At 48.2% G+C, this 13,387-nt stretch overlaps 1 protein-coding gene across 3 annotated transcripts in view; it reads left to right on the top strand.

The window, feature by feature from the left end:
- The window catches only part of Mvb12b (multivesicular body subunit 12B), a 150,370-nt gene that overhangs the window by 43,280 nt on the left and 93,703 nt on the right, over positions 1–13,387 (top strand). For all 3 annotated transcript variants that reach the window (XM_057755350.1, XM_057755351.1, XM_057755352.1), the window contains exons 4-6: positions 2,058–2,154; positions 8,195–8,324; positions 11,328–11,450. In XM_057755350.1, the coding sequence (XP_057611333.1) occupies positions 2,058–2,154; positions 8,195–8,324; positions 11,328–11,450 (350 nt within the window). The remainder of the gene's footprint in view (positions 1–2,057; positions 2,155–8,194; positions 8,325–11,327; positions 11,451–13,387) is intronic.

The following is a 13,387-nucleotide window of genomic DNA, read 5'->3' as shown; positions in this document are numbered from 1 at the left end:
AATGTAGTTGGAATTTTCTTTGGGCTGCCAACCAGCTCCCAAATAAAGACACAGAGACTGTTATGAATGCTCAGCCTTAGCTTGGGCTTGTCCCACCAGCTCTTTTAACTGCATTTGACCTCTTTCTCTTCATCTACATTCTGTCTAGGGGATTCTCACCTTTCTTCCATTCTGTATGTCCTACTTTCCGGCTTCCTCCGTGCCTGTGTGTGACTGGCCCCTCAGCTCCATGGTGTCTCTTTTTCTTCCTGAGCCTAAGTTTTTCCTCCTACTTACCCTCTGCCTGGAAGTCCCACCTATACCTTCTCTCTTGCTATTGGCTGTTCAGACTTTTATTAGATTTTTATTGTAATCAGGTGCCTTAGGTAGGCAAGGTAACACAGCAGTACATCTTTACAGAATTAAGCAAGTACAATACATCTTTATATAGTTAAAGAAACACCACATCTTTGCATTATGGTTAAACAAATATTTCACAACAACCAAACATTTAGCCAATAATTATTGAGTCCCTACTGTGTGCCAAGAACTATAGCAGCTTGGTTGAGCAGCAGGAGCAGAGATCATTTTGTTTCCTATTTAGTGGCGGCAGATGGGGCCATCAGTGCACAGTTTTCATAATGACATCTTCGAAGATGGTAGGTAGATGGTGTCTGTCTTAGTCACTGTTCTGTTGCTGTGAGGAGACACTATGATCAAGGCAACTCTTATAAAAGAAAGCATTTAACTGGAGGCTTGCCTCCAGTCCACTTTCATGTCAGGGAGCCTGGCAGCACACAGGCTGGAGCAATAGCTGAGAGAGACTCCAGGCCTGGCATGAGCTTTTGAAACCTCAAAGGCCATCCCTAGTAATGTACTTTCTCCAGCAAGGCCACACCTCCTAATCCTTTTCAAGTAGTTCCACTCCCCGATGATTAAGCATTCAAATCTATGGATCTGTTGGGACCATTCTTATTTAAACCACCACAAAACCCAATCATAAACTGATAGGAAGTTAAAAGGAGCTTCAGGAGACAGTGTGTGTCTTAGTTCAGAAGGCAAATATTCCCTTCATGGATTTCAGAGGTGCTGTGCTCTCAGGATGGAGGTGGAGTCTGTGTTTCCAAGCTCAGAGATGAAGTTGAGTCCTTTCTCTAAACAACAGGGGACACTGGCCAGAGAGATTCCTGTGAAGACAGAGCCTGGGCTGACCTCTTAGATGTTTTCCTAGGACTGAAGACAAGCAAAGCGAGCGTGCATTCAAACGGGGCTTTGGAGGATAGTGCTTCTGCAGAGTGGGCACACAGAACATGTTGCCATAATCCCACCAGGAGAGATTTGGGCTGGAAACCCATTTTTCTTGCCTTAACTGGCTCTGATGAGGCTGCCATGACGCTGAAGATGTGAATATACTCTTCGCAGCAGCCCTGCGTAGCATTGATTTCTTGAGAGCCGTTTCTAGCATGAAGTGGAGGCTGCAAGTGCTGGCGTGTTTGCAGAGAATTCTCTCTTGCAATTATAGAATGGTGCTCCACCTACTATCTTCAAAAGATGTCTTTACGGAAACTGTGCACTGTGGACCCCTCTGCCACCACTAAATAGGAACTCTTAAGAGCCCCCCTAGCAAGTCATTTCAGAGGTGTGGGATACGGAGGTGGCGGGGCTGCCATTCTGTTAGTTTATGATTCTTGGGATTTTTTAAAATGCATCTTGTAACTGAAAACTGTCTGCAACCAACAATCCCTTAGGTGTATGATCAGTCCCTCTTGATTTCAGGTGCAGCTTCTCTCCTGCAAGCATCCCAGAACCTCCTCTCAAAACCTGCTGACCCTGAGAGGTGGTGGGGTCCAGGTCACATGCCCACCTGCCCTCTGCTGGGTTCTGTCTACAGGGTACCTCCTCCTGAGGCACACTATAGTCCCTGGGTAACATGCTGGGGAACATTAGGTATCTTTGTTAACTAACCTGCAATGGTAAAGCTGCAGCAGTCACTGTATCAAATACACATCCCGAAGCCAGGACTGCAAGCAGACTGAACGTTCCAGTTAATAGTCTGTGTGTCTTTTCTTCTTCCCAAGAGTCACTTGGGGAACGTGCTGGTGGACATGAAGCTCATCGATGTCAAGGACACATTGCCTGTGGGCTTCATCCCTATCCAGGAGACAGTGGACACACGTGAGTCAGCCCTTAGCATGCAGGCCCCGGGGGCAGTCTCCTTCTCTTCCAGGTGGACTCTTAAATACTTCCTGTGTGGTTTTCTCTGGAAACAGCTGAGGGGGGTTTCCTGTGGATGGTGAAGAAAGCATGTCACTTGTGACATCCACCTTGGTTCTCTGTGTTTCTGGAGAGTATGTGGAACCCTGCCTGCCTGTGAGCAGAGGCACTTTTCTTAGAATGATGCCCCCTGCTGCTCGGGATATAGTTGGTCTTTGGTCTGTCCTCAGCTGTTGCTGAAGCCAAGCTTGGCACAAGACCCCAGAGCAAAAGGAAGGAAGGGCAGAGATCAAAGGATGCTTGGGGGCTGCACGAAACAGCTCTGTGCTGGTGTAGGACTCACAGAGTGAGCAAGAGGCCTGAACCAGAAAGACTGTAAGTTAGAGCATGCAGGATCAAATTGGAACCAGGTGTGTTGGCTCATAGCTGTAGTCGCAATAGTTGGGAGGTGGGGACAAGAAGATCCAGGATTCAAGGTCATCCTTCACTACTAACAAGAACGTGAGGCCAGTTCGAGCTACGTGAAACCCTGTCTATTACAAAACAGCAACAAAATCTTAAAACAAGCCGGGTGGTGGTGGCGCACGCCTTTAATCCCAGCACTTGGGAGGCAGAGGCAGGCGGATCTCTGTGAGTTCGAGACCAGCCTGGTCTACAACAGCTAGTTCCAGGACAGGCTCCAAAACCACAGAGAAACCCTGTCTCGAAAAAAAAAATCTTAAAACAAATAAAAACAAGATTTGAATAGGCCAGATGTACCGACCTCTGAACTGAGCAACACTGCACTGAGTGGAGCAGCAGAGAACTGGGGAAATGAAGAAGCTGCCTCAGGATCCTGCTGTGCAGGGCCGGGGTCTTGGGGTGCTGGTTGTAATAGCAGGGCTGGAAGATACTGTTGGGGAACTTCTTTACTTTGGTGTATATATGAACTCGCTTTGTTTGCAATTACTCATGAGCCCACTCCACAGCAGTGAGGCAGTGAATAAGAGAACAAAGATCCCTTTACCTGTGAAATTCCTTTATGGAATTCTGTACCCTGTTCCTTGTTTTTATTTATATTATATTATGTGTGTGTGTTTCAATATTTCCTTGGTGCAAACATTTCTGAACCATTATTTCCTTGCCATTTTCTTGTTCCCGTTTCAAACTGAACAGTGCCCCCCCCCCCAGTGGAACTTACTTCAACAAAGCAGTTGATCCCTCTCTGACTGCTTCCACGTGTGCACTGGCGTCCTAGCGAATGTCTTGATCAGAGTGAGCTCTAGGCATGCTTGCAGTGGGGTTGTCATGATTGTTAACTGACCCAATCCACTGTGGGTGGCACCCTTCGCTGGGCAGGAGGCCCTGGGCTGTGTGAGGGTGCAGGGGGGCAGCTGACTGTAAACTTGGAGGAAGCCTGTTTCTCTCTGCTCTCGACTAGATGTGACATGACTTGAGTTCCTGCCTTGGCTTCCCCTCAGTGATAGCCTGAGTGTAAGCCAAATAGACCTACTCTTCCGCAGGTTGCCTTTGGTCAGGCATTTTATCACAGAAACATAATGATTTAGGACACGTATTTGCTATGTTTCATGTAAGGCCCCATGATGAATGCTTCACTCTCATGATGTCATTTTATCTTTACGAGACCTCTGTAGAGATGGATGTTAGGCCTGTTTTGCATATGAGAAAAGAAAGGCGCAGTGACTGCATCTTAGCCAAGTGCAAGAACACACCCACATACAAACACACACATACATATGCATGCATGTGCATATACACATGCAAACATACACATGCATAAATACACATGGACACATACATGCTAACATATGCACACAATACACGTAAATGCATGCCTATAATCATGTGCATATGCACATGCATATACAAATGCACATGCATGCACACACATGCACATAGATACACATACACAAATACATACATACACATGGAGATGCACATACACACATGCTGCATGGACAAACACATGTACACAGCATCTTGCACATAGAGATTTTCTAAGTATCAGGAAATTTTTTTTAATTTATTATGTATACAATATTCTGTCTGTGTGTATGCCTGCAGGCCAGAAGAGGGTACCAGACCCCATTACAGATGGTTGTGAGCCACCATGTGGTTCCTGGGAATTGAACTCAGGACCTTTGGAAGAGCAGACAATGCTCTTAACCTCTGAGCCATCTCTCCAGCCCAGGAAATTTTTTTTTATAATGGTTTAAGATACAATTCAAATACCATGTAATTCACTCATTTAAAGAGCACAATCTAGTGCTTCTTGGAATATTCACACTCGTGTACCCTCCATTATAGTCTTTTTGTCACCGCTGTCCTCAAAGCAGGCACCGATGTCATGGAGACATCGATTTCCAGCCCTCGCCTCCCTGCCCCCACCAGCCGGTGCTTTCTGCATAGCTCTGCCTGTTTCTGGTAGTTCCTACACATAGTCATGTCAGACTTGGGAAATGACCCAGTGGATAAAGTGCTTGCTGCACAGACAAGAGGACCTGAATCCAGAGACCAGGCAGGAAAGTGAAGGAACGGCCCTGTCTGCCTCTGAGTCCTCTGTTGGGACCAACCCTGGACTCTTGTCTCTGCGGTGTCCTCATGTTCCATCTGGCCTGCTGCTTGTGCTTGTGGAACCCCAAGCAGGTCCTCTTAGACTCCTGGCTCAGTTTACCCATTTGTCAGGCCAGGAGGGTACTCTGTGCCTTGTAATATTGTTGGAGCACACAGGTCTCTTTCTAGTTGGACTTGCCAACTGTATGACCTCCATGAGGGTATCTCAGTGTCGGCAGCAGCAAAGGCTTGTTTCCCCAGGCCTACCAGTGCAGCCCTCCTCTTTGTTTCACTGCTTAAATTGTATTTAATTTGTAGTTCGCTATTTATTAGCAAGCCTGGGTGCTTTTGTAAATGTTTGCTAACTTTGCCTCTTCTTAGGTGAATTCTCTGCTTACAAAATAAAATGACCTTGTTGGTTTGTATTCATTCCTGCTCTGTTTTCTTCCTAAGGTTTTCAGAGTCTTAAACATTTTCTTGATGTTCATTTTGACAGCTAATTGATGTATTTGATGTAATTTCATGGCTATGGCATAGCCACAAGGGATTTCTCCCATTCTGCATTTCCGGTTTGTTGAGCTCATGCAGTGAGGAGACCCCGTTGTGGGCCTGTGCTGTGACTGTTGTGGGCCTGTGGTTCTGACTGGGAGTTCAGTCCCCATGTTTGCATCTTCTGCTCTCCGGAGGGTCCTGTGCTCTCCGTCAGGTGTCTAAGCACACCTGAGGTCATGGGACCATTTCTCAAAGACTTCCTGGGGACAAAGAACCTCATGGTCAGCCCAATTAGCTCCTGAGAGTACTTAAAGCCTTGATTTCATGAAGTCAGCCAAAAAGATGAGACTCCTGTAATTAATTTAAAATATAGCCTGTTGCAGTCCATACAGCACTTAAACACCGGAAGACTGTTTGCTTTAGTAAAGTGCTGTGTACTCTCCCTGTGTTCATTAGCATGACTGAACACATTTCTATTGACTATGTATAATATGTTTACTTAAAATGAGGCCTGCTTACGCATGTGTAATGAGTGAGTGGATCCGTCCTTGACTTAGCTGGCTGCAGATGGAGACTGGAGCCAAGCTGTGGCAAAGGCTAGCGGAGTACCGTTTACCTCAGGGAAGGTCCGTAGTACGTCTCCTTCAGGAGTTTAACTTGGTAGCTAATGGTGTTAGGTGCAGGGTTGCTGTGGCACCCCCTTCCTCCAGGATGCCGCCGCTGCTCTGAGAATGGTTGCTCTGTGGGTTACAGACAGTTCTACAGCTTTAAGATACGTGGTTGAGGATGTAGCCCTTTGCTTTTATTTCTGGGAAGGAACACAGGATTTGGGCATTTCAGCCTGACCTTTTGTTTGCTTGTTTGTTTGTTTGCTTTTTGAGACAGGGTTTCTCTGTGTAGCCCTGACTATCCTGGATCAGACTGGACTTGAACTCAGAGGTCTGCCTGCCCATCTACTGAGTGCTGGCATTAAAGGTGTGTGCTACCAGCCACAACTGCCTGACTCAACCTGGCTTTTTAAAAAGCCACATTTCCCCAAAACATAACAAAGACCAAACAGTACTGCTGATTCTACCAGGCCTGCATAACCACTGTTCCCCTCTCTACCTGCAACAGGACCATGTCTAAATGGTCACAGATTCTACAACCTGAGGGTCAGTCCCAAGCCCAGATGTTAAATGCACACCGGGCTGCCTTGCCATCGCTCCTAGCTGTTCTTTATTGAGCACTTTTCATGTGCCTAGAACTGGCCAAGAAATCATGTTACCACACATCTACCCACATGCCTCCTGAGTGGGCTTCCACCAGGTTCCTTTTACAGATGACAGAACTGAGGCTCAGGGTTTAAGTGACTTCTGAGGTGCCAGTGCCAGCAATGGCAGGTCTGGAATTCCAACCCAGATCCTACTGATGGAGCCAGATGTGAGACTGAGGCAGGAGGATTACAATTCTGAGACTGATCTACTAGGGTACATAATGAGACCCCGTCACAAACAAAACCCACTACAGGCAACTGGGTGCTGAGAGTGGAAAAAATAGTCTTCCCCAGAGAGGGCATCTCCAAATGGTGGGCCCTGAAATCGTACACAGAAAACATACAGACTAACAGGTCGTAGCTATATATTTAGGAATATATACAGCAACATCAAAGACTAATGTCAGGGGTCGTGAATTTAAGAGAGAGGGGGTGTGTATGGGAGGACTAGAGGGAGGAAAGGGAGAGGGGAAAATGATATAATTATATTTTAATTTTAAAAAATGTCTTAAAAATTAAAAAAAAAACCACAAATCCAACAGTCATGGACTGTTGGGAAACGTTCAGAACCGCAGATAAGCTGCACTGCTACCTCAGTGGGCAGCGCCGTCCACTGCTAGAGTCCAGCCCACTGCGAGCAGGCTGGACAAGTGACAGAAGAGAGCCACACTGGCTCTCACCCCTGCTCACCGTCTGTCTTAGATGACAAATGGCTGGGGAAGAGGAGTTAGGCTTCAGGTGGAACTTGAGCTCATCAGTGCAGAAGGAATGGCAGACTCTGGAGCATTGCCAAGGTGTGGCTCTTAGCTACAAGCACCCTGAAAAACCACAGCCAGGGCCATGCACGGGAGTGTTGTGATCCAGGTCTTAGGCCGGCGCTGTGGGACACAGTGGTCCTGGGAGCTCACACATGAACTGCCTTCCAGAAAGGTCTGACCTGGACCAAAGCCAGCCAGCTCTAATGTGCTGCTGGATGGAGGCAAAACAACTGCTTTGCTTTGTTTTATTTTGTTTTGTTTTTTTCCCGCCTCTCTGTCACAGAGCACCAAGGAACAGGGAGGGGTGGTTACAGAGTAAAAGGGACCCAAGGGACCCAAGGGACCTGCCAGCCCACTGCAGAGCACAGCCTCAGATGTGGAGCAAGGCAGGGCAGGGCAGGCATTGTGCCCGTGATGAAGAAACTCAAATTCAGACTATGAGTTCAGGAGTTTCTTCGTTTTGGGTGGAAATGACAGGGACATGACAGCCATGCCTTCCCGGGTGGGACTGGGCAATATGACCTAGTGTTAGGGGGTTGTTCCATATATCCAGAGAGAAAAATTAGAGGTGTGTGCTGAGCAGGAGCAGGCGGTTCTGCCCTGCAGCTTGCACCCCTTGGGGTGTACTTGAAGATTTCTGTAGTGGAAAGTGAAAAGAAGGGGAGCCTTGCCGCGGGGGGCATCCACGGGCTGAGGCTGTGGGACCGTGGCAGCTGTTCTGGGCGCTCTTCCCTGGCCAGCGTGTCTGGGGTCAGCCCTGCACACAGGACAGGGTGACTGGTATACTCTGTTGTCATCGCCTGTCCTTAGGAGCCTCAAGAAAGGCAGGGTTGGAGCTTAGCCCTTCTTCCAGGACAAGGATGGCCCATCCCTTCTGCTGCCCAAAGCGGAGAGGAGGTGGCATCTCTATCAGACTCACACCTTTCTGTTGTCCTTTCCTCAGAGGAGGTGGCCTTCAGGAAGAAGAGGCTGTGCATTAAGTTTATTCCCCGGGATTCAACTGAAGCTGCCATTTGTGACATTCGCATCATGGGCCGGACCAAGCAGGCCCCTCCCCAGTACACATTTATTGGGTAAGTCTCAACAATATTTCCACACAGATCTCCCTCCCCTGGGAGTGCCTGGGCCACTCGTGGGACCAAGACTGAGAAGTCTGTGTGGCTCACAAGGCTCAGCCATAATCCATGGCTCTCAGAGTTGGTGCTCATCACTGACTCTGACCTCAGTCCACCTCAGCTAACAGTGTAGTTCCACCCTAGGGCCTTCTGTTTCCTGCACAGTCACCTTTCAGGCCCCTCTGCATGCTGCTGTCAGCGCCGCTGTGGGCCTCATCTCCTCACACTGCTTATCAGTGTGGGGCATTTTATGGCTAACATTTTCGTGCCACTGGACAAATGCTGTGTATGGGAAAGAGTGACAAAGGTCTGCCCTTACGGAGAGCTGTTCTGAAGAGAGAGATGAGCAGTGAGCATGGAGATAGACAAGGTCGTCTCAGACCGTGGGGGATGTAACTAGGGGTGAGCTGGGGCTGTGCCAGTTACGACAGGAGGCGGGCTACTAAGCAAAGACCTCGGAGATAGGAGAACCGCTGTGAAGGGAAGGCAGGTGATGAGCAGAGTGGGAGGGAGTGTGGCACGTCCTGGGGTCAGGGGCCCACCTGTGGGCACGCAGGGCCTGGCTCCAAAGCTGCACTGTAAACTCCAAGTGCAGGCAAATCCCAGCACTTCGCTTTGGGCCCCCATGCGCCTGAGTGACTTAAACAAGAGGGAACATTTTTTGGCTGGCATTACTGCCGGGCTTCAGCAGGCAGAAGTAGGAACTCAGAGGATGCGAACACCTCGTTTCCTGCCCTCTCAGTCCTGGGACCCCACCTGACACCTGTTCCTCTGTGGAGACAAGGCACTGCTGTCCTTTGGCCAGCTGCCCTTCAGGAGCAGGTCCGCCTTCCTGTGGTTCCCTTTACAAGTCTAGAATTCAGTGTTCTTGGCTTGATTCATGTGCTCACCATCAGGTGCACCCCTACCTGGGCACTGTCATCTGGGCAAGGTCATCCCCTCATTGACCCGCCTGAGCTAGAAATAAGGACTGCTTCAGCAGAGCTTAAGGAAGAACAGTGAAGTAGGATAGCCGTCAAAATGTGCAGGAGGTAAAAGGTCGGGTGGGCAGGGCTTGGGCGGGGCCGGGTGAACTAAAGAAAATGGATGTTTATTGCACTCAAGGGGTTGAGATTAGGTTCTTGTAGCTGAGGTTGCTTTAACCTCTTCCACTGTGGATTCATGTACTTCATGATGGGCATTAGTGGTAGAGCCCATGCTTGGGGTACGCAAAACTCAGCTCCATCCCCTGCACCAAAAATGAACAAATAAAGGAAAAGCTACCATGCCTGCAAATCCTGTTTTGCATCCTGAGTTAAACTAACAGTGCAAGAAGGTTACAGGGTTTGGAAGCAGTTATAGAACAATCACACATCACCCACATGCTCCCATTTACACACACAGCACACACACAGCCACTGCACTGTTAAGGTATTCTGCACACAGCACACACACACAGCACACACACACAGCCACTGCACTGTTAAGGTGTGTGCACTGTTAAGGTGTACTGCACACATTACCCACACGCTCCCCTTTACACACACAGCACAGCCAACCACTGCACTGTTAAAGTGTACTGCATCTGTTGTTTACATCTCTCATCACAACACTATTTTTTAATAATTTATTTAACTTTATTTTATGTGCATTGGTGTGAAGATATCAGATCCTCTGGAACTGGAGTTTAAGACAGTTGTGAGCTGTCATATGGGTGCTGGGAATTGAACCTAGGTCCTCTGGGAGAACAGCCAGTGCTCTTAACCACTGAGCCATCTCTCTAGCTGCCTACAATACTATTTTTAAGAGATGCAATTTTAACTGTTTTAAACAATTCTGAAGAATGGATTTTTTAAAATAAGTACTTATCTTGATACACAAAACTAGAATCATCTTCCTGGTATAATTTTTTAAATTGTCAAAGTACAATTTTTATTTCATCTTGGACAATAACATACTCTCCTGGAAGACATAGCATGATTTTAAGAAGAGAAGTGAATTGAGGATTCAGTACCAATGTCACTTAATCTGAGTGCCACATGACAAGGGCCTTAACTTGTGCTCCGAGAGACAGAAAGCTCAGACTGGGAAAGACACAGCCTCCACTGAATCTGACAAGCTGCAGCAGGGGTAGCCTGCAGCCGGGTGGCGATGGATGGACTTGGTGGTACTGCAGCTGGGCTCGCTCTTTGGATAAGGCAAGGTCTGGTTTAGAATAGCCCCCAGGCTACACCCAAGACCCACAGGATAAATGTCTTTTATTTTTGGAAGAGATGCTGCCCCTTGGTTTCTAGTCTCACAGACAGCGTTTGGGGGCAGTAGAGAGGACTTGCATGTGGCAGAAATCATTCTGTCTTATTGCCAAGGGTGAGTTTGCCTCATTCGCTTCACAGGTGTGCAGCGTGGGGCATGGCCACTGTTGCTGTCAACACCACAGAATGTGTGCATCTACTCTTGGTTGTACCTGTTTTGTGGGCTGTGAGCCTCTGGTTTGAGGATTTGAAACCATCTTCCCAACTGACCTTGGAGTGAGGCCACACACAATGACCCCCTGCTATGAGGGGCCAAATCCTGACATTTGGAAGTATTGTGTGGATTTGAAGAAGAATCTTTCTCATGCTTAGAGATCAGGCCTATGTCTGCCAGGCCCTTCCCCAGCTGCCTCAGCCTAACCGCGTAGAGTGCTTGAGACAGTGGGATGGGAAAACAAAGAGTGCAGACATGCCAGCAAGTCAGGCAGGATGCTCAGGTGGGTAAAGACGGCCACATCACAAGCTTGTCTGATGGCTCAGCTGCAGTCATGCTAGACTCTGGCTGTGGCACCCAAGGCATGAAGGGAGATGGTGGGGCCTGGCTTACATGGTGAGAGTGGCCTCCCTGGGGTTTGATTGAGATCACTCCTAATGAGGTAGAGTTGGCTCTGTGGCTCAGGTCAGTGCTCAAGCTCAGCAGCACCTTAAAGGCTTTTCTTTTCTCCTGCAGGGAACTGAACAACATGGGTATCTGGTATCGCATGGGCAGAGTGCCAAGAAACCACGACTCATCTCAACCCACCACACCTTCACAGTCGTCAGCTGCTTCCACCCCAGCCCCAAACCTTCCCAGGTGAGGCTTTGCTGAGGGTCTCACATGTGCACCTCCGTGGCCTTAGGTCCCGCCAAGCCATGCAGTTTAGATGACACCCACTTAACATTTGCTGAAGATTTGCAGAAGACTGGACTTGGCCTTAGGAATGTTCCACGTGTGGAAAGGCCTCTCGATATTCTATATCGTGGGCACACTACAGGTTACCAACACAGCAGGAGGTGTGGCTCAAACCAGGTGTTGTGTCTCTCACCCTTAATCCCAGCATTCAGAGGAAGAGAGCAGAGGCAGACTGATTGTGAGTTTGAGGCCAGCCTGGTCTACATAGCAAGACCAGCCAAGGCTACATATTGAGACCCTGTCTCAAAAACCAAACCAAATAAAACAAAAACACAAAAACTGTCTTGCCATTCAAGTGAACTTAGAGACACACTGGTTTGTGTGCCGGCCAGGTAACCAGGGCCCTGGTTTGTAGAGGGCAGAATTCTCTGTCGGCTCTGCCAGGCTCTAGTCAGCTGCCCGTGACGTTTGTTCTTTCCAGGGGCTACAAACTAGAAGTCTTTAGACAGTGGCAAGTTTTGGGGAGAGTATATTCATTGTCATAATAATTCATTCTGCCAGCATCATTTCAGGTCATCACCTGTGCTCGTGAGGTCAACTTAGATTAGTTTCTGGTGCTCATGGTCAGCTCAGGTTCGGGTTAACTGCAGAGGACGCAAAGCCCTTGGGACTCGATTGCCTTGAATAAATAGAGCCAGTCCCTAAAGATACATGTGGTCTGGAAGGGCCCAGAAATGGGCATTACCTCAGGCAGTTGCTAGTTCCTGTTGCATGGAATGAAGCCACTCTAATTTGTTTCCTGTTTAGTGTGGGAAAAACAAAACAAAACAAAACACTGACCAAAAGCAACCTGGAGAAGACTGCTTACTTGGCTCATATGTTCCTGCCGCAGTCCGTCATTGCGGGAAGACAGCGCAGAAACAGATGAATCAAGAAAATGCCCGCACAGACTTGCATACAGGCCTGTCTGATGGAGGCATTTTCTCAGTGGAGGTTCCTTCTTTCCTAATGATCCTAGTTTGTGTTGAGTTGACAAAAAACGTACTGTACAGGGTCCCTACTGTCCCAGAAGAAACAAGGCTTTTCTGAGCTTGCCTGTCACAAGAGAACCAGGTTACCTACGCCACAGCAGGCAGCTCTAGGAGCTGGTGAAGTTGCAGGTGGCGTAACCCAACGCAGTGCTTCTAAGGCTTATATGTTTTATGACCTTGGGGCACAGTTTATGGTTTACAATGGCTGCAAGGAAATTGGATCAGTTCTGTTTTACTTGCCAAATAAAACAAATGTCAAAATAGTCAATATAAAATGTATTCTAATTTGACTGAGTTAAGTCAGCCAGCCTTCAGGAGGATCTCCTCCTGTATGCAAATGCTGCTGTGTTTCTCTCAGCTCTCCTCTCTGCCTGGGTGTTGATTTATAGGCAGTGTGCATGCCTGCGTGAGCCTCTTAAGTCATCTGGGTTTGGTGTTTTATCTTTCATGAATTGACTTGGGGATTTTATTCTTTCCTATCCAGCATCTTTGTTTTGTTTTGTTTTTTGAAAAGAATTTCTAGTGACTTCAATTTTCTTTTGAAGACAGGAAGGGTTGGGCATGCTAATTTGTTCCTCCAGATGCTGGGTCTCTGTAAGGAGTGACAGCTTCACGGTGGTAACTGAAGACTCGGCTCCCCATAGGCTGCACCCCCGCCCCCGCCCCTGTGACTTTCAGTCGCCCTGTCCAGCTTCAGGCTCCAGAGTTAAGTCCGGCTAGTACCCCATACTTCTTTCCTGTTTCCTCCTCTCAAGCCTGTGGTCACAGGACAGTGCCTCCCTTGTGTCTTGCACCCCTCTGGGCTGCCTGTGCTGAAGTCACACTGGGTGAGCAGTCCCCCACTGTCACGGTCACTGCACATGCTTC

This window comes from Chionomys nivalis, chromosome 22, assembly GCF_950005125.1.
Source record: "Chionomys nivalis chromosome 22, mChiNiv1.1, whole genome shotgun sequence".
NCBI lineage: Eukaryota > Metazoa > Chordata > Mammalia > Rodentia > Cricetidae > Chionomys > Chionomys nivalis.
This window is presented reverse-complemented; position numbering and strand designations above follow the sequence as displayed.